Source organism: Opisthorchis viverrini, assembly GCF_000715545.1.
Source record: "Opisthorchis viverrini unplaced genomic scaffold opera_v5_70, whole genome shotgun sequence".
NCBI lineage: Eukaryota > Metazoa > Platyhelminthes > Trematoda > Opisthorchiida > Opisthorchiidae > Opisthorchis > Opisthorchis viverrini.
Genome location: NW_008751726.1, coordinates 1,095,523 through 1,121,860, shown reverse-complemented (window position 1 = coordinate 1,121,860; position 26,338 = coordinate 1,095,523). Strand labels below are relative to the sequence as shown.

At 41.4% G+C, this 26,338-nt stretch overlaps 1 protein-coding gene across 1 annotated transcript in view; it reads right to left on the bottom strand.

Moving 5' to 3' along the window:
• The window catches only part of T265_04335 (hypothetical protein), a gene marked incomplete at both ends in the record, with an annotated part of 69,872 nt that extends 54,288 nt beyond the window's left edge, over window positions 1-15,584 (bottom strand). Inside the window, one exon of the mRNA XM_009169044.1 lies at window positions 13,449-15,584. Coding sequence (XP_009167308.1) covers window positions 13,449-15,141 — 1,693 coding nt within the window. The remainder of the gene's footprint in view (window positions 1-13,448) is intronic.
• Between the last annotated feature and the right edge of the window lie 10,754 nt (window positions 15,585-26,338).

Here is a 26,338-nt window from a genome sequence, read left to right as displayed (position 1 = left end):
TGTAATCTCTAGTCTATCAATTTTTCTCAATTATTTCAGCCTCATTATCGATCAACAGCTGTCCTATGATCACCATTTTAGGTAGGAGTTGGTGTGGGAAACAAGCCTTCGTTGGTGTACTAAGGGATTTAGCGCAAAATACACTTGATTTCTGTGACTGTTCCTGTTGCAATTAAAGCATAAACTTATAAGGTTCTGAAAAACTTACGTGCATGGGCATTCAACTTTATGGTATTATAAAAAAGAGTTAGAAAAGGGACTAGAAGGAAACTGAGCTCAGTGTGTTATGCCCTCTAACTAGCTTTCAGTTACTCGGCATTGACTAAGAAAATTGAGAAAGTAAAAAACTCGTTCTTTCATACCAGTCGATTTGCTTATCAGAGGGTTGCTTGGATACGATCGGACACAGCTGAGCGCGGATTACGAAACTAAATTCATTCGTCGTGGTAAAAAGTTGCGGATGTGTGATGATCACAGTTTGTTTTGTTTTCAGGAAACAGACGTCGTTCTGGCAGAGCTGTAACCATGTGTTATACGAGACCCATATAGACTAGGAAGGTTTCGCTTTACTTAGGTAAATACTTAAGCTGGTAGAGGATTCTTAACTTTTTGGGTAAAGCTACCTTAATTAGTATCATAAAATAGCCACAAGGCATTTTAGAACCAGTAAAATCTCCAGTCCTTATCAGATTAATCCCTCACCTTTGTCTCATGATACACATACTCAGCCTTTGAAATAACTCTTGATTCTTTTGAACACCGGACTTTGTAATTGGCAATTTCCATCAGAACAACCAACGCTCTTAATTTACTGGTGTTGTAAATGAACGAAATGATTCATCAATGTTGAGATTTTCATATGTCCTTCTGCAACCGTAGATTTTTCACTGTCATTTGCAAGGTGCATTGCCTGCTGTGGGTAAACCATGCGCTGTCACCCTTATTTTGCTTTCGATTCTATCTTTAAAAACAATTTGCCGACGGTTTATAGATTCAATGGAAAATTGAGATGAAAAGCCTTGTAACGCAGTCCCAATTTCGGATTTCGCTCATTGAGTCCAACTTTTGTGGTACCTAGACGAATCGAACAAAGGCTTATATATAAAAGTATGGTAAAATAGTTTTATGTGAAGTTTTGAGGTAATGTGATAAAGTGCTCTGATAACTATTCTTGGTAGTTTTGAAATGGGATATTACCAGGCCTAGTGAATCTGACAACTTGCCAATCGCTCTTGACATGGAGAAGGGGAAATGTTAACTCATGACTCCCATAGTATAGGGAATATAAAATTGTTTACTACATGACTAGTCGTCACACGATTGTGATCAATTTGCATCGGGTGGCTTTTGGTAGTTGGTGCACGAGCGCACTATCTCAGCCTGATGCGAAACGCAGAGACATTACCAATCACTGGCTGGAATCAGTTCACCTACTTTTGTGATGCCCAATTTGTGTGATGTGGAAGTCGTAACCAATAGTTAGGTGGGTAGAACTACAGGGGGACTTACCCGTAAAGCTGAGTGCTATGCCAAAATTTAGCGATCCATTTTCATGTAACTGGGATCAGACTGACTATCGTCTTTTTAACCGTTTCTGAAAATATAGTGTGCTTGAGTTGTATCACTTCCATAAGCGAAAATACTAGAGGGCTAATAAGATTCAGCAATCGCAGCTGATTAGAGTTCATTGGAATTTCTTGTTTTGCTTAAGAGAAAATATTGAAAATGTATGTGAGTGATGTCCACCTCGAACACTAAGAACAGTGAAGGATACAAAAATTGAATAATTTGTTACGGTTCAACATTCTTTGTCCAAATTAGGAGAAAATTATCAGGACAGGAACCAGTATAAACAATATGTCCTCAGACATAAGAGGCACTTTCCCATTACCCTCGATTGACACATTAGAGCGCTCATCACTGGCGACGTACGTGCGCACCCACATCAATCATTCGAGGCTTCCATTGACTGTTAAATGCACTCACATACATTAGTCGCAGGGTTCACTTAAGCGAAATGCTCAGAAATGCCTGAATCAACTTTTACTTCATTGTGATGGTCAGAATTTTAAATGAGTTAATACATCAGCGTTTGTTGCCCACTGGGAGAAGTGAACACGCAGAACCATGATGAGAAATTCCACATCTCCTAGATCACCACCACTTTGCTGAGAAAAAGGTTGTATTGGCTAAAGGTCTTGTCGCCGTTGTTGATGGATGGTCAAACTTGAAGCGAGACAAATCCCGTGGCCAGAACCAAAAAAAGTGTTGTACTGACCAACACACCTCACTGTACTAGCAAACGGAGCAGCACAAGGTATGCTGAAAACGTTAACCTTTACATTCTTGTTTGCAAACCATAGTGTAATCAGTGTTTCAAAGTGAAGAAATACTGAGTACGTCATATCAATTGGATATCTAGGGGTTATTCATAGTCACGTAGTTCCATCCAACGGTATGCCTACGGCCTGAAAGAAGCTGGAGACCAGATCTGATATCGATACTGTTTTGTTTATACTCATGCAGCGATTATCAGAGGTCTAAAATACCAAGTCGCACTTTCTTTTCCCATACCTTTTGCAAGCATTCCTCTAAAGTTCAACAGGTGTTACCAATTACCCTGGCGTCATCAAACTTCACCCTCTCATCTCAGAATTTCAAACACACACTATCCTACTAACCTCACTAAACTGTTGTCTGAATTGAAATGTCAACTGTTGTTCATCACATTACGCGATATTGACTCCCTCAGCGCCAGATGATGTGTAGCCGTTCAACAAATGGCTGTAGAACGCTCTTCTGAACGTTAATTTATGATGAATAGACATGATTTTGAGAAAGGCCATTGCGGTGCCTACGGATATTCTCAGTGGACTGACTGTAGTCGGCCAGAACTAATGCGAGCCGCTGAGTATTATTCAGTGCCCTCATGACAAGTTCTTCAGATAACTTACAATGATTTCGCATAAACCTTTCAGTTACGTGCAAAATGTCAGGATCTTAACATAAGAGCTCGAGTCAGGTTAACTAAAATGCAAGACTTAATTTTGCAAGAAGCCATGAAGAACATCACGATTCGCATTTGGGATGATGGTAGTATTACTATAAAGAATTCATTCGCTCTCGTTTATTCTATCGGATCCACACGGCGGATCCATTGCCGACTTATCAGCCGGTTTTTCGGACTGGGGTATGCCAATCAAGGTACTCAAAGTTCTCGGGAATACATGGTCTTTGCTTTTGAATCCGTTCAAGTGGAATGGGGTGTAATCAGTTGCATTCTCATAGCATCCACGCTGAAACCATGTCAGCTGAAATCTCCTAATGTATAAGGGGTGTTGTTTACAACTCGGGTTGGTTAAACCTGATTACTCAATATCCTTGAGGGCCTTGAAAAACAACGGATTGTTCTGCATCAACCTGCGGAGACCCCGTACAGGTTTAAAGCCATGTGGCACAGAAAAACAACACATCTATTCTATGACCATGTTACCGATCAAAACTGCCTATTTCTTCCAAAGAACGTGGATAGATACAATTTAGTCTCGGTGTTGCGAGAGATTCTTACACTAATAGGTCGGTATTTATTTCCAAGTCAGTTGTACGCTTTGTCAAATGAACCCTCTTCTTAGCCCCACTCCCTTTTTCCTCTGGCAATTCGCTGTTTTAAGACGATATCATAAGACCACATGAAGCAGATTTTGTAAAAGAGGCTGGACAAGCGAGTGAATGCTTCATAGCTGAGAAAAGTCGCACTCATTATCCACAACGGGTTGCGTTGTGCGGTTAAGCGCACCTACTCCGAGTGCTTTGTGTGCCATCCTCTAACCATTTCCGCCCTTTTGTTATTGATGATGGGAAATCACAACGCTCATCGACCAACCATCACTAATTCGATTCATGACCTGAACTCAGGCAACTCGATGTTCCAACCCAACTGCAAGCAAATGTCTCCGGTCACTGTGATATACTTTGGTGCACCTTGACTCTGCGAACGCTCCTGTGGCTTATATGTACGCATTGCTGCCTACCTAAATAAGCAGTGCGGAATAAATCAGACATCAGTTACCAAGTTCCTCCTTCATTCGAAAAATACTGTCACCAGGTAGAGAGCATGAAGATTTTGTACTTTTGGGCATCACTCCACAAACTCAACAACTGAATTTGCCATAGCTTGTTCCAAAATATGGATGCCCAATTTCGGATTCTAAACTTTGCCGGCCAAACTTAACGGATGAGCTCACAACAAGCCTTGGGTGCTGTTTGGTGGTCCACTGACTAGGCTAGCTTGCTCATGTTTGGCTCCCTCCATGTTTGAACAGGTACCCGAGCAGAGCTGTTCACTAGCTTGAGCCGACCAAGGGTTTCCATGTAAGCTCACCGTGGACCAATGCAAACCTCCACAGGCATCCTTGTCTGTAGTCGTCTGCTGTGAGATTCCGCGACTCTGGCACAGTGCTAATTTGCATTTCTCTGCATGAATCCGTTGAGAACTACCAAAACACCAGCTGATTACCATAAGTGAACTGCTGATTTCTTCCTGTGGTGCTTGTTCTGACTCTGATGAATGACAAAAACATGCCGTCAAAAACAGGTAATTTAGTTTGTCCGTGTGACCGTCGGTCCGGTGGTGCGCACACAGGTTACAAGTAGATATTTTGTTGACAGATTTCATTGTTTTCTAGTTCCAATCACCGATTGACTGAAAGAATTTGAGGGCCGATGTATCTGGCTGTGGCTGGCCATCATCGACCAAAAGAACTACCAAATCCTAGCACCTTCTGGACTATTATCAAAGCTTAATCAACTCACTTCAAAATAAACCAATAATTTCTCCTGCGCCATAGAATGACTGATCAGAGTAACTTGCTGGAAACACTGAATCTGACTGACTCTTATTAATGATTGATCTTGCGCTTTAAAAATAACATAATACTAACCACATGGGGAGCACAACTGTCTAAGACCTTGTAAGCCAAAGGGGACCATTCTCGATAGAGGTGCGAAAACGAATGAAGAGTAGGGGACTATTTGAGAGCAGTATGGAATCCGGTACTTATGTGCACCCATGATTAAACCCGATACAACGACCGTGACGAATAAGCGACCTTACAATTGAGGAATTCCCCCGTAATCCGGAGAGGAATAACTGGTACTTAAAAGTGTGAACAGAAAAAAGATGATGTTATCAAATGAGTTCATGAGGACCCATACTTTCAACTAACTTCCTAGCGTCTTCCAAAGGGAGGGAAGGCAATTTCGGAGGCATCGTTAACTCGACCAAACCAAGCTCTGGGAAATTCGAAGTGGGTAAGTTTTACGAAGCTGGCTTAATAAAACAGCTTGCAACATCCTTTGCAAATGTGAATTAGGGAGCTAACAACGCCACTCGTTTTCACAAATCAGACGGTAGGGATTCATATGTGGCTGACTTTAACTTATTAAGAGTAAACGCAACTGAATTCTTCTCATGCCCTCCCCTAAAGGACTAATTTAGCGAAAAGATCCACTGCTTTAACTTCTAGAATACTCATGCAAAGTCGGCGGACAAAATATCAGCCTATCCTCATGCTTCCGTAAAAGCGGCAAGTTTAACTTCTGAATATTCATGAGAGTCATTCTTTAGTTCGAACTTGCTTCAAACAAGCTTTTTGAATATGCTTAGAATAGTTTCGGCCATTTGTTGTCTTTTGGCCTTGTTGGAGCTAGTCGGGTGTGTGTAGCGAGATCGAACAGATGGTACTTGGATAACCAGTCCCAAGCTGCTAATGGCAATCCAAAGCGCATGCCAACTGCTGTGAGCACTCACAGAAATGACACTGGGTTTGAAACTTGTTCCGATTAGTAGATGACTGGTCCAAGCTGTCTGACAAACAAAATGTTTTGCCTAAATGACCATGATCCTCGCGAAGGAACTGGTAGATGACAGCCCATTAAAACCTGATTATTTCAAGCGATTTACCAATGAACCTACGAGAATGCTGCAATTCATTATGTAAGTAGATAGCAATTCTTCATTTGTAATGGTATAAATGGAGGACACTCTTTGGAGCATATCCCACGACAGAATAAACTATTGCTGTTGAATAAAGCATGCCGCAGCGCGCTGTTAATATTCTTGCTGAACAAATAAAACAAAGATTCCAAATATGAGCAACCTCTTTCAAAATCACAACTCAGATTTTGAAAGGATAGTGCCATTTTAAGCTTCAAAAATGAGCAACACTAAAAATAAATCTGCCTTGGTGAAAAGTTTAGAATAAAACAGTGCTGGATCACCATTCCATCTGTGACCTGCTGATGGCATGCTACAGTGAGGAATTCATCCAGACTGCGGCCATTTTTGAAACGCCAAAACTATCTTTTCCATTTGAAGGTATTCAGCAGTCCAAAAAATTCACCCTAAATTCCAATTTTTACTTGTACCCATTTGAGCCTAACTTGAGCGTAAGCACAACAGTTAGACGGTGTAAAGGGATCAAACTGGATTGCAAAGATTGATTGTTGAAGCTGCTCACCAAAATGGGAATCGTGTACTGTTAATGTGTGTGACAAAGCTCTCTGTGTTTCTGCGGGGAATAATTATAGGAGCCAGACTGGCACAATTGCCTCAACCATAGAATCAAATCAAAAGTGTATGCGGCATTCTCAAATCTCATGTCCAGTCTTCATTTCAGAATGGCTTGATAAACAATTAGTAGTTTTTAGCTGGGCAGTGTTTCGCTATTGACCCAAGAGCTTCATCAGGTCAAGTAAGCAGGTCACAAAGCTGACCAGGATTTAAGGTAGACGGAGTAAAGCCTCTTTAGGTTGGCACACCAGATCAGTGTTGAGTGTCAGTTAAAGGGTCTCGTAGTTTAGTGTACATGCCTAAATCTTATGGTTGATGGATTGAAGATATTTGAAATTATTTTTGTTCGTTTTGGTTTTTTAAACTTCCGGCTTTTAGTGCTTCAATCGACGAATCACTTTGATTGCCACTGATAAATTTTGCTGGTCTGTGTTGGCTTATGAGTACTACGCCAATATACATGGGGGAGGGTGGATGAGATTAAGTACATTTCAAATCTAGGCTACTTCTGTTTATGACTCCTTTTTCTGGAAACCGCCCACAAACACACGCCAGGTTGACTGATTTAAGATCGTCCTCCACATGGGATGATTGGTGATTCCCACCTCCTCGGCCATCAGTCTCTGTGGCGTAGGCCATAATCCGTGCTTCAACATTTTCTTAATCTATTTTGTGTCCCGTGTTTAGTGTATGTCCCGCCATTGCCAAGTCTTTCAGTAACGCTCCGTAGTCACCTGCATTTCTCGATAAAATGATAAGTTTTATTTTGTGCTCTCCGATTCTGGTATCCAATTCCCTGGCCGTCTGTCCTATATAAATCTTCATACAACCGTTATATCTAATCCTGTAGACACAACCCCTGGTTCTGTCCGCTGGGAGACGATCCTTGAGTTGCACCAGTGCAGAGTGTAACGTTTCCCTTCTGGAAAGCTACCCTTATATTAGCCGTGTTTGGAATCCTTCGAATGATTTCCGATACCTCTGGTTTATATAAGATAATAGCAGCCCCAATCCAATCCATGTTGGATTTCACCGCCGGTACCACACACTTCTTAACTACTTGTTAACTACCACTACTCCAAATTTTGTTCTTCAGTTCTTTGGCGTCACTGTCCGATCAACTTTTTCTATTCATAGAGCCCTTACTCGGCTAAAAAATATTGAAGCGATACTAGCGAATACCGACTTAGGAGGGGCAGATGAGTAGCTCAAAATCGCCCTAGTGTCACTTGATTTCTCATACACTGTGATTGTTTTCCCTTCAACCTTGTGTGATGCAGTCCGAGAAGGGCAGTTTACTTGAAGATGACTCTACCTCTATATTAACTCTGATGTATAAATTTAGTTCATTCAGAGAGATTTAAAAGTCGCTGACCTTGTCTCATTCCATCACGACAAAAGTACCACCTTCATAACATCGGAATATCTTGGGTGGGTACGGGAATCCGACTGCAGCTCTTTGTTCAAAATATTGTTTTAAAATATTTGCCAAAACCGAGGATATTGGAGATCCCATTGCTAGAACTTTTTCTTGAGTGTAAACCAACAAGTCAAAAACGAAGTGAGTGAGATCGAGACATGTTTTTATACCTTCCAATATTTCATCTACCGTACGCCGTGTCCGTTCTCAAAGGGTGGTTTGTATTAGCAACACTCGCTTGGCTATTTCCGGAGAACTCATTTGGCACAGTTGTATATAACAAACTGACAGTGAAACGTACAAGAATGCCATCTAGTTTCACGGAAACACCTACTACTTTGTTGGCAAAGGCATATGAAAAGTCATACTAGATTTTCCGGTGAGGAGTTTTAGAATACCTGCTAAAAATATGGCCAGTTCACTGGGTGGAGAGCCCACTCCGTCTACTGTCGGTTTCACCGGGACATCTGGTTTATGGATTTTTGGTAGACCGTGAATCCATGGTTAGACTGCGCTTTTGGGTTATCTTGACCTAAGTGGTTTATCATGGACCACAACTGCCTACCGAATTCAATTTTACTCCTGTTTATTATAGAATTAATATTACCACTGTCGATCCGCCGGTAAGAGGTCTCAGCTCGGTGCTGCTTGGCCTTCAGTAAATAACCGCACTTGATCATGACAACACTAGCCTTACCCTTATTCGTCTTTGTAATCACCATGTTGTCCATTTGTTTTTTTTTGGTGGGGAGGGGCGCTTGATGTTCTCCCCTCCTCTAGTGTAGTATATGGAACTTCTGGCTTCTGAGTCTTGAGCAATGTAACCAGCTATATTCGTAGCTTTTTCGCCTTCATTGACAGAGGTTTTTGAAAAAAATTCAGCGCTAGGGATTGCTTTTTCCGCCCTTATTACCCTTTTACCTACCGCTAATTTCAAGCCCTTCTCTAACGGACAACGCTGTTCTTCACACGCCAGTCTAGTTGATAAATTTATCAAGCTACAATAGCTAGCAGATGGCTAACGCTTCGTCATGGGCTCACTAAAATGCCGAGTCTTGGAAGTTTGATTTTCGAGCTTTGAAGTGTTGTATTTGAATGGCCTTTATTTCTCTCGCTTTGGTTTTGAGTACCTCGAATTATGAGGGCGAAAGCACTGTATGAAGATTCTGGTTGAGCCGATATGCGTGGTGACGAATGTCAGATAAACGCCGAGTAGTCAAGTATGCTGCCTGTTTGACGAATGACTTGGCCTCTGCGAATGCTATTCGGGCGGAAGCGAGTGACGTGTTTGGTGGCTTAATCAGTAAAGTTGTGGTGACTAACTTGTGCTTCGAACATCTTTCATTGAATATGCGGTGTTCCTTCCAGCGTGCCAACTGTCACGTACTTTATGAACCTCGAGTACAAAAACTGCTGCAATATGACCTACAAGGATCACTGTGCGAATACAAGTTTTAGTTACGCTTTTTGGAGAGGATCCGTTTATTGGTAAGACCTAGGATTACGCCGGAACACTGCAGTAATTGATACGCACGTGTCTACAAGGTGAGCAAGGGATCTTGGACGTTAAGATATCTAACGAAGACTTTTTACTGGTACATACATACGTGACCACATACATTACCACTCTGCTGTATGTAATTTGAACGCAGGAAGCATAAAATTGGTAAACACAGTTAAATTTTATTGTTTATGAGCTAATTAGGTGGCCCACAAAATACCATGCAGCCGTAGTTTCTTCAAAGTGGGTTGTGTGGCGCGAATAAGTGTGTGATTTAGGTCCGAATCACTCGGAATTTAAAAAGTCAGTAATTAATCCATGTCATACAAAGTCATCTCAGTGCGTTATACCGTTAGTCGGAAGATGGTATAGTCTATGAAAGAATGATTTGTGGTCACTAAGATTTCTCAAAGTTTGCTTGCTTAGCCTCCATCGGTATGTGGGTGGGTGCCATCAGTGAAACTATGCGACGGAGCAATCCTTGTTAAGCTAATGACAATGAAATTGGGATAATTAGATGTGACGGTACCATATATTGTGTGACAACCAACCCGCGCTGCCATCAGCTAAAGCAAGTCGAATAAAAACCGAGAAGAAACCTTACTTGCTAAGATCACACAAGAGGAATGTGCCCACACACTATCTAGCAACTCCAGTTGTGGTGGAATGCATCACCATATGACTTCCTGAAGTGAACAGTACATGTGTGTGCAAGTTCCTCCACAGGAGATCTTGTCGTCGGACCAAATTTAGCACAGAATTTACGCTAGCCACTCGGGAACTTTGAACAGTGATCGAGCTTCCACGGTCCTTCCCGCAGACTGAATTTTCCTGCTGGTTAACAGTCCACGCGAGGTAGTCAACTGTTCATTTCACTATGAAGCCAGAATACGCACAAGGGGAGTATGTGGTAAGCACACCCATCTTTGTGCTGGAATTACAGTGAAAAAAGGGATCTCTGCTGGCTAGCCTCACATGACTCTAGAAGCACCATATGATTGTGTTGAAGCCATCGAATACTCACAGCCCTCGCTGCAGACTGGTCGAACGTTCTGGAGTCATTCGCCGTGAAAGTACAAAACTGCCAAAACCACTGCCTGAATGACACTCCACAGCTTACTCACATACCGAAACCTTTAGATAAAGTGTAGTCCAAGCACAATCATTTATCCACCCTCCGAATGCACGTGCCTTATCACTCTATCTCCGAGACCTTTGAAGGAAGTAACCAGCTTAGGTTGCCGGTCTGGTCGTCTATTGTCCTGGTGTGGTGCCATAGAATTTTAAATCTGTCATAGTTCTGAACTTGGATTTCATTGGTGAGTGCAATAGTCGTTGCAAAACGCACAATTTCGGCGCAAACGGGGACAACTGAAACTTAAAATCCAGAGTAAAAAAAAAGAAATGCATAATGTGTTGCTCGAAATGAAAGGGGTATAGATCTGTAAACACCAACACGGTCGTTTATAGGTAACCAGATTAAACCTTTTGTTGATTAGACGGCTTCATTCTTTCTGGCCTCCCCACACATGACCTGACGAGCTACTCTGTAGAAGGTTGGTAGTGTCTAGAGCGCTACCAACTGGTTCATGCGACCAAGATGAATGGTGAATAACTATTACTTCTTCACTACGCCAATGCCTGAACGATATTGGGAGCTGATAACGATTGACATTCACTACAACTAGAAACTGACAAATGACCCTAAAAATTGCCCAATCACCTCTGGAAATCCAGTCTGTATCGTACGTACAAAGCAGCTTTGGTCACCTGACACATTCACGTAGATCGTTTCCTCTACTCAAGACCTAAAGTCTAGGATGGGTTCACCTAACACCAGGCAGTTCTAAACTGCAGCCAAACTTCCAGCATTAGCTACCCAAACGTTCTATAAGACCCCGAAATGCTAGTACGTCCGAAACGTGCTAGACGTAGGAGTAACCACTTCACAACAAAATGCAAGCTTTTTTTACTTTTTATTAGTAAAACTATCACGTTGTCACAAATCACTAAAATTGAAAAAAAATTCGCTATATAAATTTCATCACTACTCCGTGACTCTCTTCTCAAACTCGAGGATCTCGTGGAAGATGCGAACAACCTCATACGCTAAATTTACTGGGATTTCGGAGCAGTTTCTGGTGAGGTTCTAGTCCGGAACAGAATCCAGTCAATGAAATGAACAAATAATATTAAATAATAAGTATGATTTCATGAAGTAAGCACTGCATACAAGATCAGTGTTATGCCCGTGGACAAAATTGTCTTCGAATAAGTTTCGTTGCGATGAAACCTATGTTCAGTTTCTACCCAACGTTATCAGACGACCCTCCTCGTAAAAATCGCCTACAATTGACCCTCGAGACACCGTGGTGATTGAGTTAAGTAAAAAAAGAATCAATTATTTCCTGACGTCCTGTCAGTATCAGGCTATATGACATTCCAGACTTGAATTGAACTTATCTCTGTACATCAATACTGTCTCCATGTTTGTTCTCTTCCGCCTTCACAACAGGTGGACTGAGGTCAAAACTAAATCCCCTCCAATCCTGCGGCGATTTGAATTACCAACTCTTGCTGTTTTTGGTCTTACAGTTTTCAGAGTTCCGTGATTTTCTAAGTTGAAAATTCACTGCGCATACTGAGACTTCGTTTTTCTGGTAAGAAAGAATTAAGGTGCAGTCTTTTACATGTAAAACGAATTCACCTAACTGAAATGTTTTCCTACAGCTGCGAGGTCCGTATATCTTATTAGTCGCATTTGCTTACCAATTGGAAACGGCCCTGAGAAGTCAACTAGCTTTGCCAGATGCTTTTATCCTAACCCATTTCGGTTTTTCTAAGCTGTACTTTGCAAGATTGATGAAAAGAGTGTTATCGGCTGTTTTCATCTATTCAGTTTTGTTTTGACCTGCCCGATACTCATACCATTCTCTTGAGCGAAAATGTTACCTCACTCAGGTTCCATCGATGTTTAGTCAGATGTCGTCCGTTATCCGCTTCAAATGAACTGTCCGTCAGCTCATCCGGGAAACATGTCGCTTCAATGAACCTCACAATAGATTGGGGAACATTCAAGAACTGAGGAGTTGAAACTCACTCCTTGCTATGGAGATGCAACCGAACAAACGCTGCAATAATACTGCGCTTCTACACAGTACTTACAAATCACAGTTCTCCGAAGAACTTTCTGTGTTACGTGAAAAACACACCTGAGAGATCTCTTCGAACAAACAAGGTATAAAAGCAAAGAATATGTATATTCACTACATGCATTGTTGAGAACAGTGAAGTTTTGAAACAGATTACATCGATTTCCAGGGAAAGAGTGCTATTACAGATATTCTATCAAGCAGCTATTTGGATGCTAGCACGTTTCGCACCGAGAGATAAAAGATGGGATTTATATTTCGCAAATTTCATCGATCTCGAAGCAATCACACAACTGCCATCACGACGTTTTTAAGCGTGTAAGGTGGGACGAACGCCCTACGACAGTCCAGAAGGATGTATAGAGATAAGGGCTTAGTTTCTGCAGTAAGATGAACCTACGGAAGTGATTACCGTGTCCTCACCAGGCGATTTAAAATCAGAATCTAGCAAACGCAACAGAAAGAAAATATCCCCTTATGAGATCATAGGGCCACATGAACAGATGAATCGTACCCGCAGAGGAATGCGCATTGTCCCAAAAAAGTATAAATCATACTTATGTTAGTTGCTGAGCCAACCGAGGTCTACCCGAAATCAATCTTTTTGGACTAGGTCGTGTGTTTACCGCCTGACTAGCGAAAGTTAACTTCTTAAAAGAAAATCGAGTTTATTTTTTGTAGCTTACCATTATTACTTTTCTGTTAATCTGGATTTGTCAACAAAACACGGACCTAAAATGCCCCACAAAGGCTGTCACATACTCAACTTTGACAGCCTGCAAAAATCAGTTCAACTAGGCTTACTTTTTGCTTCCGTTCCACTGTAATCACCGCCCCAAAAGGTACTGGAAACATCCTCCTTGGGTGAAGCCATCTTTGAAGGAAGGCGTGAGAACTTTGGTGTTACGACAATAGCTTCCGTGATTCTCAGTACATCTTCATTCTCATCGTCCTCGGACGAGGACTCACTTTGTGGTTGGAAATCCGTGGATCGGTGGCGCTGACTTTTGGATAGTTTTGTTCGTTTACGTGACAACGTTGGGCATTCGTCACTATCTTGATGAACGTAAATATTTGGGGTATGCTGATCAGGCAATTCGAAATCACTACAAGCCGTGGTGTACATGTCGTCACTTCCGGTTGTATTAAACCGGCTAGCGACTGTCACGTAGGAATCTGCTTCACTTAAAACACTCTCTTGGCTTAACATGGAGACAACAGAATGCAAAGAACCGGTCACTGAACCATCACCATTGCGCATATATCCACGAAGCGAACCAGCGGAGATGGGACGCTGCTTGACTGGCGACTCGCCCGTACCTGCCCGCTTTGGTCTAAGTACAACCACATGATCATATGCTTTATGTGGGTCTGAGCCATCAATGGTGCTGGCCTCACCAACAAAAGGACGTTCCGCATCAGATGTGCTTTTGAGGGAGGTTGATTTAATCCTGTATTCTGTTGTATACATCATCTGGTTATCATCGTCTGTGAACACATTGAGTGGACCTGGTGTGGATTCACCGGAGGTTTTGAATCCAGGTTCGATCGATCGGCCGGAATTGACTTCCATAATCACGTTACTGGACGTGACCAAGTTGGCTTGATCTGATGGCTGGTGGCTATGTGTGGATAAATCCATATCAGAGGAAGAAAAGTCATCTTCGATTTCTTCAGAAGCTTCGTCTATTGTGGTCAAAGCATGCCCGTTGTCGTATACTCTATATTCTTCAGGGGTTAAGGGCTTCACTGATGGGTCATTAGGAGCAAACTGGAAATGTCCAGATTCGTCTTTGGTTACAAGCATATTGTTCAGGTTGACACCTTCTGTGACATAGTTTTCAAAGGTCGGCGATACGGCCGGCGACAGACTACCGGCAGAATCATCGTCTGGCTCGAACTGATGTAAATCTATGTCATCCAGATCAGTCTCTTTGGCCGGATGATTACAATGTTGCTTGGGACTGTAGGGGGTTGTACCACTGGTAAATTCATTAGGAAGTCGAACTGATTCAAAAGGGTCGTGAACGTTGAAATCTGATGGGGATCTCCAGCTCTTATCTCCTATTTGTTCTGAAGACGCCCCCGCAACGTTGCATTCTAAAAGCTGATCGTCATTGTACTGAGGGGTAAAAGAAGTTCGTGATTCGCGTATTTGTATATCCATATATTCATCTCTAAATGCCTCTTCGGCACCGGAAATAACATTTGCTAGAATATCTGGCCTACAATTTTGAGGGTCTTGACCGCCATTTGTTGAAAATCCAAGTGCTGACGAGTTATTGCTTCTAACCTGCTGTCGTACACTTGGTGAAGTTCCATCCACACGAAGTAGTTCAACCGAACACTGCGTTTGGTCGATACGTGAGGTCAGTGCATCGATATCATGCCTGACTGACTGAAGAAGATGTTTCATCGAGTCATACCGAGCCTCACTGGCCTTGACCCAGTCGTCCTCAAAGCTATCTTTGGATGCTTTCTTTGATTCTGGCTCCATCTTGAGGAACTTAGTAGAGGGGATTTTTCCAGTCTACACGAGGCTTCTTATTTCCTTTTACAAACAGTTTCCAGTACAGATTCAACAGCGCCATGATCGCAATTTCATCAGCGTACATTAAATGTACACAGCTGAGGGATGGTATGCTGAACGCTGCGGCTGATCACAGACTGCGCGTTTTTCTAGTGATTGCAATGGACGCAATAGACCAATGAATAGTAAGCCTTCTGTTGATCGATTCAACGCTTCATGCACGTAAACAGACGTAAATTAACAGTGTAGTAACGACTTGGAAATATTCTGGTGTCAGATTGACCTCAATAAACGTTCACACTCTGATCCCTTCAGAGCATCAAGAGCTCTTGCTTCCTCTGTTGGGAATTCCTTAAGAAAGCTGGAAGAGTATGGCAGACGAGGTATGATTCGTTACAGACCTCTCAGTTTTCTCGTCAGATCGGTGGTGGAGTCTTCCGGTTAGTAGCACAAACCTGGAAGGAAAATAGGTATGGAATTGTAGTGTGGCAATAAAAGGTCGGCTCATTCAACGCACAATGAGAAACTCCCAATTGTATGTACGAATTGATACCTACATTAACTTGAGGTACGAGTAAATGTACCACGCCAAAGCGTGAGGGTCTATCAAGATGAACATGTTATTGGATTCAGTCATTTAAACTCAGCAAGCCGCAAGAAAGAGGCTCAGATCAGAACCAGAATCTGTAGAATCTAAAATCCACTTTGTTTAATGTCACGAGTTTCCTAGATGCTTGGGCGACAGTTCAAAAACCGATGCTTAAATAGTTTCACTTAAGTAAACAGCACTTGATAAGAGAAATTTTAACAATTAACTGTCTATGAAATGACATAATCAGCCCGACAGTAAACAAATTTACACATCCAAGTACACATGCAGGATATTCACAGAATTTTTCAGTAGAACGTTTTATAATGGTTCAATTGTGACAGCCTTTCGATGGGTAGCTGCCTTGTAACACGGAGGACCCACGAAGGACGAGATACTCCCATGCCATATAACCACAAAAATGCATCTCCAACTCAGAATATACTAACTTGTCTGGTTAAATGGCATGAGACACGGTTAATCCGATGGGTTTAATGAAATTTGACTTTTGGATGACAAGCAGTAAGCTTTATCGAGGGAGATTAACCGAAAATGACTGGGGCTAGTTTCGTAATAAAGGGAGAATAGAGGTCGGAAATGTTCGAACAACAATTCTTCTAATTTCCCAAACACACTGAGATGGCCCAACTTCTGCCGTTCGTGAGGTAAATTGAACTTACTTTTGTTACTGTTAAATTTTATGGTTAATACAAGTTTTCCGGTGACCATTATTTCCGAGAGATCGGAGGTAAATAATCATCTGGTGATATTCTGTGCTCAACGAGACTTGAGACGTCGGATGTGGGATTTGTCAGCACTTTAAGTGAATATGAAACTATGAATATAACTTTTGTTTTGCAGTGATTTGTGAACTTACGGAAAAAACCTGCGCTAATTGGAATTTAGAAGCGGTGTGCGTTGTTCTTTCATAGAGCTTGGTGTTGCGTTTTGTTTTGACAGCCAGCCAAATGTTAGTTACAAAATTTGGGATCAAAGCATTCGAAAGAAAACATACAGCAAAATATTTTTAACTAAGCTTCAAATCTTGGAACAACAATAGTTGTTATGTCTCGGTCGGTAGCTGACTTGTATTGTGCAGTTGTATTCTGTAATCTTTAAGATATCAACAGATTTCAACACATCCTCATGTAGCTCACATTGACGCAAATTCCGTGGCTGCTACAGGTTAGTACAATATTTTTTTAGTAAGATTCGCTTACTGGTGAAAAACGCTGACTAGACTCTATCAACAAGTCCATGAGCTTTCACGCATGTAGATTCCTTTTACAGATTGCTTCCGTGGGTGCGATACTTTTTGTCTCTGATGGTCTCTTTCCACAGTGACCTCGCATTAGTTCAACAGTATCAAAAGGTATCTAACTGAATGTTCCTTCACAAAATGAATTTTATGGAACTTTCGTTCTGTAAGTGAAGCCAACCTTTGCTGAGAACCCAAGAAGTGCTCCTTTGCTAATCAGCATCAATTGGCTTTAGTCGCAATGCGAAATCTCCACTAACGTTCCTAAACATCCTCAGGCTACCCGCAGTGAATTTTATTTTTCCACTTACGTCTATCGCTTTACTCAACGTTGTTGCTTTTATTCTGATATGGCACATATAACATATATATCTATAATATTTGTATCCTTCTGCATGGGTGATCAAACCTCTCTCTTACTGCAAGCGTAAACCGATCTCCCATAATACAAACAAGTATGAAGCCGGCGTTTCGCTCCCTGTCAATGTATCCCCTCGGAAAATATCAATGCGTAAGCTTCAAAACCCCTATCAGGGGGAGATGGACACCTCGGAAAAACTGATTTGCATCGATCTACTGCTTCAACTGACCTATTTCGCATTTAAGGATAAGGCTTAGAAGCTCTGAGATCAGGAATTAAATAAAGATTGCTTCAAGAAGTAAATTACGACAGTAAAGCACCGGTGTTGAACACTCAGGTCGGGCTGTCGATGATGATGATGATGATGATGAAGTTAATGTTGATACGGGAAGACGAAAGGTACTTTCAACATAAGTGCCTCTGAATCATTCTTTTTTTCAACGAACTATCCGGAATGAACAAATGACCTGACACATGAGCGTTTCAATTCTCGGAATATGGCGGTGCATATACATATATATATATATATATATATATATATATATATGCACTCATTTTATCTAATCCTACTAGTACTGCGACCTAAACAGAACCTGGTTCACACTGTTTATGTTGCTTTCTTCGTTATCTGTCCAGATACCACAAAAGTGGGGCAAATAGAAAGGTGTGAATGGTCGTTGGCCCGTTGGCTGAGCTGTGCAATTTGCTTGCTACCTGAGCTACCAACATTTTGCTTTTTAGAAAAATATTGAATATTCATTTGTGACAAGACGCTAAGCGCCAACTCCTCTTGATGTGTGAATTTATGGCAAGACCTTTTTATCTTCTTTTCCTTCAGGAACAGACAAGATCGCGTCTCCTTCGGACAATTTGTATGGTGAGATCGAATCGGCATAGCAAGTGTGTGGAAGATCCTCCCTGGCTATGTTTTTTCTACGATATAATCGTCTGCCTCACCAAGATCTGTACCGGTTCATCACACTGTAAAGTTGGACGAAACAACTTATTCCGAATAAAATTCAGGCTTAATCGATGTTGTCCTTGGTTTTATGAGAAGGCTTTGGTTCTAGTAAGTTCTTAGTAAAACCTAGCCTGTCGGACTTGCGCCAAATGTAGACAGCTATTACTCAGAATGTTGCCAGTAATGTTCGTCAAAGTTATTTTGGACAATTCAAGTCGATTATTTTGATCAAAGACCAGTAGAAATAAGAAGGAACCCACTTTACAGTTTGGATGAGATGATAACCAGGAGTACTTCTTTCCTGCTGAGTATGTATAATTCAAGCAAATCATTTTGTCTAAAAGTTCTTGCGGTAACCTTAAAAAACGATTGCCACTTCATAAGTTGTGTCACAGTGACTTCTGAGAATGTTTCTTTGAAGATTTTTAGGCATATGATGCACAAGGCTTAATTTGGGCTTGGTCAAAATCAATCTGTTAGGATATAGAGGGTGTTGGCCACACGCGGTAGAAGATATGTAAGCCGGCGCTCTCTTGGTTGAGTCTAGTAAAGCAAAAAACCAAGTTCATTGTTTGATCTGGGTTTTCATATTCGGAAGACGATGAAATTAATGCTTATTGCTTAATTTTTCGTCTGCAAGTAATATTTTTGCTGAACGTTGCGCAAGAATAAATACAAAGTGCACAGATTTGTGGCGTGCAAAGTAGCACATGATTTTTCAAGAGATAAGGAAACATGGTGGAAATAAAGCTGGATATTGATTGGTTTCTTGACCAAATGATGCGTGCACAAATAAGGATCTGAGTTACTAGTGTGCATCGGAGCGAACGAACTCGTCAGGTGGTCCCTAGAAAATCGAATTTTTCTGTTTCAAAATGTTAATATATTATTTCCCCCCTCTTTTGGTAAGTCTAAATAACATCTTGTCGACTGCTTGTCATTACTCTTCGTTCCAGTGATATGGAAATTCCTGCTGTTTCCCAAGTTATTCCGATGATCACATTGCGTTCAACCTATCTTCACCAGAAACGTTTAGTTGCTGCCCTTCATAAGGGAGTATTACTCATCCGTAGGTAGGTCGCTGCTGCAGTTCACTAAATGCTGAGCCTAATGCTCAGCAGGCACTTTGATGTCTGTAATGACCTTGCCTGGAAAACGCTAACTGACGGTCAGCACATTCTCCACCCAGCTTTAACTCCGGTCATATCGGCTACTTGTAATAACCTTAAATGCTAAACACAACCTGGAAGAATGTCAAACTAACTAAATTCAGTGTACCTACATGACATATTGATAATCCAGAATTGTTTCGAGACAAGAGCTTGTTGAGGCTTTTTAATTACTTTATTTCTTTTGGACAGTACTTCCAAGACTTGTTATATTATATAATTTCCGCCGCGAGTTTATATACTGAACATTAACCTCTAGCGCTATTTTCAAATTAACTTCGCTTTAGTTGCTACAGCAAAATGAGTATGTCATAAGGCAAGTGAACGCCGAATTGATTGCCGCTCTATATCTTATCAAAAACCGGAAGGACCAAATCGGAAAGCGACAGTCCGCTGAATACACCCACATAATCAAGTGATGGTTACAAAATAAGCGGCACAAGCTTAAATTTGTACTCCAAATGTGATCAGTAAAGATAGTGGGTGTCTCCTTAGGGATTCCACAACAGTTATTCCCATCAACCGCTTTCCTCATCTCCCGTATAGCATGGTTTCTTGTCTAGAGCTAAAGGGGACAGTAGGTTAGTGTCTCACCATAACAACATCAAAAACGTCCGGGAATTTCGGCCATATCAGGAAGAAGAACGGATTTACACTCCAATACACGCGCACAACCACAAACTCCGGTTGGTGGAAGCTGATGGGAGAAATGGCTCGCTAGAAGAAGCAGTGCCTCGCTTTGTTGCGCAACGTTTTCTCTTGGGATTTTCGGTATTTTCCGTCAAATCGGACGTCACCAATGCCTTGTTAGGTTGGTGTACACGAATTTTAACTCCATCAGAACAACCACTTTGTTTGTTTATTCAAATTGATTTTACATCACTTTCCGGATAAGAAGCAGAAAATAATCCACTACCGGGTGAAATAATGCCAAGCTAGGCTCCGACTAAACAAGTTAATTGCCGTTGCCTTGTTTATGTCACTCCCAATGTTTAGTATTAGACTTCCTTTCTAACAGTGCGTATAATTTAACTGAAATAGTTTTTTAATGCTTGAACGAAAGGGTATTGCAAGGTTTGTTTCCCGGTTACTGATGGTAGATTCCAGCTGTTTCTTGAAGAAGTCCATACAAGGATATGTATTGCAATCGTGGAATTTGGTTCTTCCTGTGATATTTAGCGCAACCACACTCGAACTAAAGGCTCACTCATAGTATCCCTAAATCTGGGATTATTCGGGGCAAAGAGGAACTGAACAAAAACAGTAAACTGACGAGAACGCCGTGATTAACTTCTGTCATGATTTCAGTAAAATGGGTTTCTTTTCGTTGCCTGAGAAATGTAATGATATTGCGGGGCTAAATAGGGCAATACAACATAGCCCTGTAATACAGCCGGGATCAACAGCTATAAAAAACTGCCCCAAAATGACGGCTAGACGAACAAGAAGGCAATAATTTTTCAAAAACCAAACAGTGACCGAATTTGAAGACGCAAATGATGGAAAATAAAAATGTCTACCCACCAGTTCGACAACAAAAATAGGGAAACCCAAGCGCAAAAGTTTTCTATAGAGTTAGAAACAATAACGATCGGCTTGGGGAAATCGGAGATGTACAAAGAAGCGTCTACCCGTGGATCCCCCCAGGGGATCCATCAATAAGTTTGTAGCACGTAACTGGTGATTACAGAATGCGCTGAGATCCTGAATGCGGACGACATATGTGCAGTTTCTTATATAAGCTAGGATGCGTGTGAAAATGTTGGCACGGCTAGACTCCTAGATTCCTGTTACAATGCTTTGTATCAACTTGAACAGGTAAACGGCCGATTTAGAGACACGTCATAAATAGGTTAATGGGAAGAAATGTTTTTCAATGATATGTTTTTTAAATTTACTTGGTTGCTCGAAACGTCAAATGCTTCACTGGGGTGATCTCGTACAGTCCAAATCCTAGCTGTCGATCGTCAAAGAAATTCGCGATAAGGGAGACAATCAGAGGGACTTTATAATTGGTTGCCTGACTTCCGGTTTTGATATTATAGTCTCAGTCTAGGTAAGTCATTTCACCACTTAACTTCAAAAGACATGGTCGTAACCACTTTTTACTGGAATCTGATTTATTTAATTGCTGGTTAGTCTGGAAGGTTCGTCTGACAAGCTTTGCTTTAGAAAACATGAATGTGGACAGCAGGATACCTAGAAATACTCTGTGTGTGTACTACCTGATACTTGAGCCCAGAGATTTGTTTGGAGAATAGGATGACCCGGCTTTGGAGAAGGAAAGAATCGCAGAGTTACAAAACGCTAATGAACACGAATCTATCAAATAATCCGCTTTCTCATCAGTTCCTAACGGAATAAAGCCATTGTTCTGAGTCCTCCTCGCACAGTTCGAATTCCGAATTCCACGGCAAATGCCTGAGGGCCCTCTCATCGTTAGCTTTTAGAAATTCTTCACAGGCTCTGATGAACCTGCCCCACCCTGAGAGGCTTGTGAAGAGGAGAAGACGTGGAGCTTAACTTTACATAGATCTACATGAAAACGATTGCATTAACTATTCACTTGCAAGTGCTTAGGTCAACTAAAGTATTATTTATTTACTATTAGTCTCCAAATATCGACGTACACCGTTCTAGGTTGCGTGAGAATTACAAACTCAAAACTGTCGCTAAAATATAGCATTACGATATTCTGTCGAATTTTGACTTGTTATCAAGGAACTAAAGGCAATTATTAGTTAGAGATATGCTCTGACTGAAACAGATCTCATTTTGCGTGTTACAGGAGCGTGCCCTGCGGATCCTTGAGCTCAAGACGGAGTTCACCAAATATGGAATCAGAAACTCAAGAAGCAGGTGAAATGTAGGCCAAAATGACCATGTCACGAAACGGCTTGAGTTTTGTATCTTGTGCTGGTCACAGTGTACTTGCCGAACCTTTTCATTCACGAAAAATCACGTTTAAATTTTTGATACTTCATCAAAATACATATTCTGAAATTGACTGATTAGTGATGCACAGTGTTGTTGCTAAACTGCGATGTCGTAAAAGGTGATAGTCGATAGGGGAATGCATGAGTTTGATTCTAGCAATACTGCCGTCCACTCAGTGGCCCAGTGTAAACAGGGATCATTCATACTAGTTTCCACCTACACTTATCAAGAGCATTTCGGCTTGAGGGCCTACACCATTCGCTTACAGGATGAAATGAAACCACCTAATATTTTTCCAGGTTACAGTGGTTAACTATGGGCCATTATGATCAGTATAGAAGATAAATGCAAACTACGGATGGGACGACATCAGTTTTGATGTTTCCGTAACAACGATGGTAAATAAAATGTCACGGTGCTGGTGGAGCATTTTAGTGAACCAGAAAGTGGACATTCGAGAATGGGTTTGTCCACCAGTACGGTATGACACGATCGCGTTTGTCATTTTCAACAATGCAAACTATATTCACAATACAGAGGGAGCTGACAAGCAGCCATGTCCGCTACCTTACTATTTTGGTTGAATTTTACTGGGAGAGGGACACCAGAAGGTCTTCCTGTAGGTTATCCGGTCTCGTTTTGTTGACTCGGAAATCAGGTCGAATCCCCTGAGGGAGTTTATAACGAATTCGGAGTTTTATTAGAATGAGCTCAGATGAAATAACTTCTACAATGTTGAAAAATTGATCCAATAGTCACACCAAAATAATGAATGGAACTGACCTTGAATTTGGAGTTTAAAACTTTTACCCTGTGCTGGAAGACGAAGTTTCCATGATCAATACCTAAGGTATGCCTGAAGTCATCTGTTCGAAGGAACAATTTGGCTCCGTGAGCAATCATGCATCACAATCACACATTAAGGAAACAGTGATCAGGCGATCCTTTTGAGGCATCATCATATCAGAAACTTAATGAAACAGTGAAACCTATACATTTCTCCTTCACAGGACACCACTCATACGATCGACGGAGATCCTAGGCAGTCCATTGTCTGCTTTGTCATTCTAGCGGTCATCCGATGAACACTCTGCCCTTATTTCCATCTCTTACACATCGCTACAACCGGCCTTTGAACCAGACCATTCACAACAGATTCAGATGGGATTCGCTTGCGTTTCTTGTTAAAACCAAATTAGTTTGCAAATGAGTGGAGTTCCGCACACAATTTGGGTCAAAGTGAAAGAACGTAAAGACTGCGTTTACCTGGTGAGTCCTAAGAAGGGCCGAGCCGGTAGCGGGCTACGGAAGGGTTTTCGCCAACCTTAAGTGTCATGTGTTCCCTCTAAACATCCTGCGACATCTTGAATATCGTCCCAACTGAAACATGAAGCGACCATCAGGCAACATTTCCAGTTAAAGTATGTCACAAATGAAAGTCACTTGCCTTCCACAAGTGTTTCTCATTGACTGCAACCTAACTAACGAATGAGCAGTCATCATTTCATATTTACAGTTTTGCTGCCGACCAAAAGAGATACTTCTGAGAGAGGAAGAGTTTGATGTAGCCGAATAGAGCGCATTTGAACTAGTGTACAAATATGGACTGACCTCTGTTGTTTATCGCACAGGCTTGAAGATCCAGCATGACAAGACCAAACTTCCTCTGACTATATTTACTTCTGTTCACAATGTAATTGCAGCTATGTAGACTATGCGCGTTCTTTGTCCTGTGTTTTTCGGAAGTTTATCTATGTCACTGCCGTCCTCATATAGTTTGTTCCGCTGTCCAAATTGTCATGAAGTCATTAGATGGTAATATTTGTCCAAACGCTACTAAAAAAACAGGATTTAACGCCTTACGGTTTATTAAGATGTCGATCATGGGACACAATCCTCCAACCACGCAGCATATTTCGCCGACAGCCAATCGAGGTAATACTGTTTGGTTTCCCTTTGCTTTGTTTTTGGCGCATGTTCCAGAACTTCATCCATCTACGACATCTCAATTCAGTCATTGTAAAACTGGACCTTTCTGAAACTCAATGCATGACTATTGGTATGGCTGCATCTCCGTTCGCATATTATTCCTTTCAAGTCAGCGTTCATCCGCATTAGAAAATACATCCAAAACAATGCTGGATAGTTTGCAAATCACTTGGGTGCTCAGTCGGACTTCACCCGTTTATCGTTTTGGGCATGATTATTCAATCTATTGCCATAAATCATTTTGTACCTGCAGTCATTTTTGGGATCACTCTAGATATAGCTGATTGCCGTACCTGTGTTGATGTAACTCAACGCAACTACTACTGTTTTGTCGGTGGCATTTAGTGAGATAAAAATGGGTGTTCCACTAGTGCATGTTGGAAGAATAATTTCCCACTCACAACACAACATTTGCGTGGTTTTCCCCTTCAGTTGGATATCCCATTCATAGGTCAGCACTTGCTGTAACCATACTGCAGATATAGTTCAAAACTCGTGAAAGAAACCAGATTTTTATCAGGTCATTTGCGTATCTATTGTTTATCCGCCTACCCCGCGAGTAACAGCGGGAGGTCTCTGTGGCCTGCTACTATGTTGTGTGGGCCGGTTTGTTTATGAATCGCCGTCAGATACATCACCATTACCGTTCGGTATCTGATAGTAACGCCAGCGCTTTGAGGCTTTCCGCTGTACCAATACTACAGGGTAACAGGGGAAGAACATTCAACTATTCCTGTATTTGTTGACCTGTAAATTCGATTCTTGCTCTAAAGGGTTATTTAGCCCAACCAGTAAGGGAAGACGCACCAATACAACATAGAGATCGGGTACCTACTAATACGTTTGACGTTGTTCACCAACTTCGTAATATAAACTTTCAAGAAAAATGTACGTTATTCTAAAGATCAAATCAAAAATCAATCCCCCAGTTACACTGCAAATCACGTGCATTCAGAATTAAACGTTCTGTCTGGATGAAGAGATGTGCAGTAATTTTCACCACACTTAAATGAAATTGTATCAACATAGCTGTATACCACCACACGCCAGTTGGAAGAGCACTGTGAAAACTATTACTTCGCTCATTATTGACATGAAAGTTGTAATGTAATGTAACGCTTATTCCGATCAACTGCACTTGGTTTAATTCCATCTCCAGGTAACCAATTCCTGTCATTCAAACAACAGGCTGAGTAGGGTGGCCTAAGTTAATGAGCAGACAGATTTAACTGAACACTAATGTCCTTCATGTGACAGGAAACCATAAATTGTGTATTGGTATGCGGTGGATGAGCTACATATTAGACAAACAGAAATTAAAGTGTGTTGTGTCCTTATTTCTGTGACTATTTCCAGGACGTCTGCTAATTTTTTATTTATTTATAAAAATGTATGACATTTTCTCCATCCGTTACAGTCCAGTCATACCCTTACACAAAAACTATGTCCTTCATGAGACAAAAGGTCTAAATTACGTGCCATGGTGTTAAACTTAGGTTTAAGAACGCTTGTCGATCAGTAAAATGTTCCTGGGAAATATGATCTTGGGCATTTGTCCCGAAAACGAAATTCAGTCCGATGACTGGCCAACAGAACCACTAAAAGACCTAGAAAGGTCTACAAAGGTCTATCTACAAAGGTCAACCGTGGGCAGCAATTTAGGCGGAACATCTATGTGAATGACGATAAGCAGAATACCATGAAAACAGCACTACTGGGATGTTTGGAAAAGAAGTGCACATGTGTCTGATTGTGCCCACTGCGGAGATGATGTCATCCAGACTCAAGAAAAATTTTTGGACCTTTTGTTCCAATCCATCATTCGTCCAGTGCCAAGAAACAAACTGTCCCAAGATACCGTCAGTTTCTGGGTTTACCAATATCAGTGCTCATGTACACC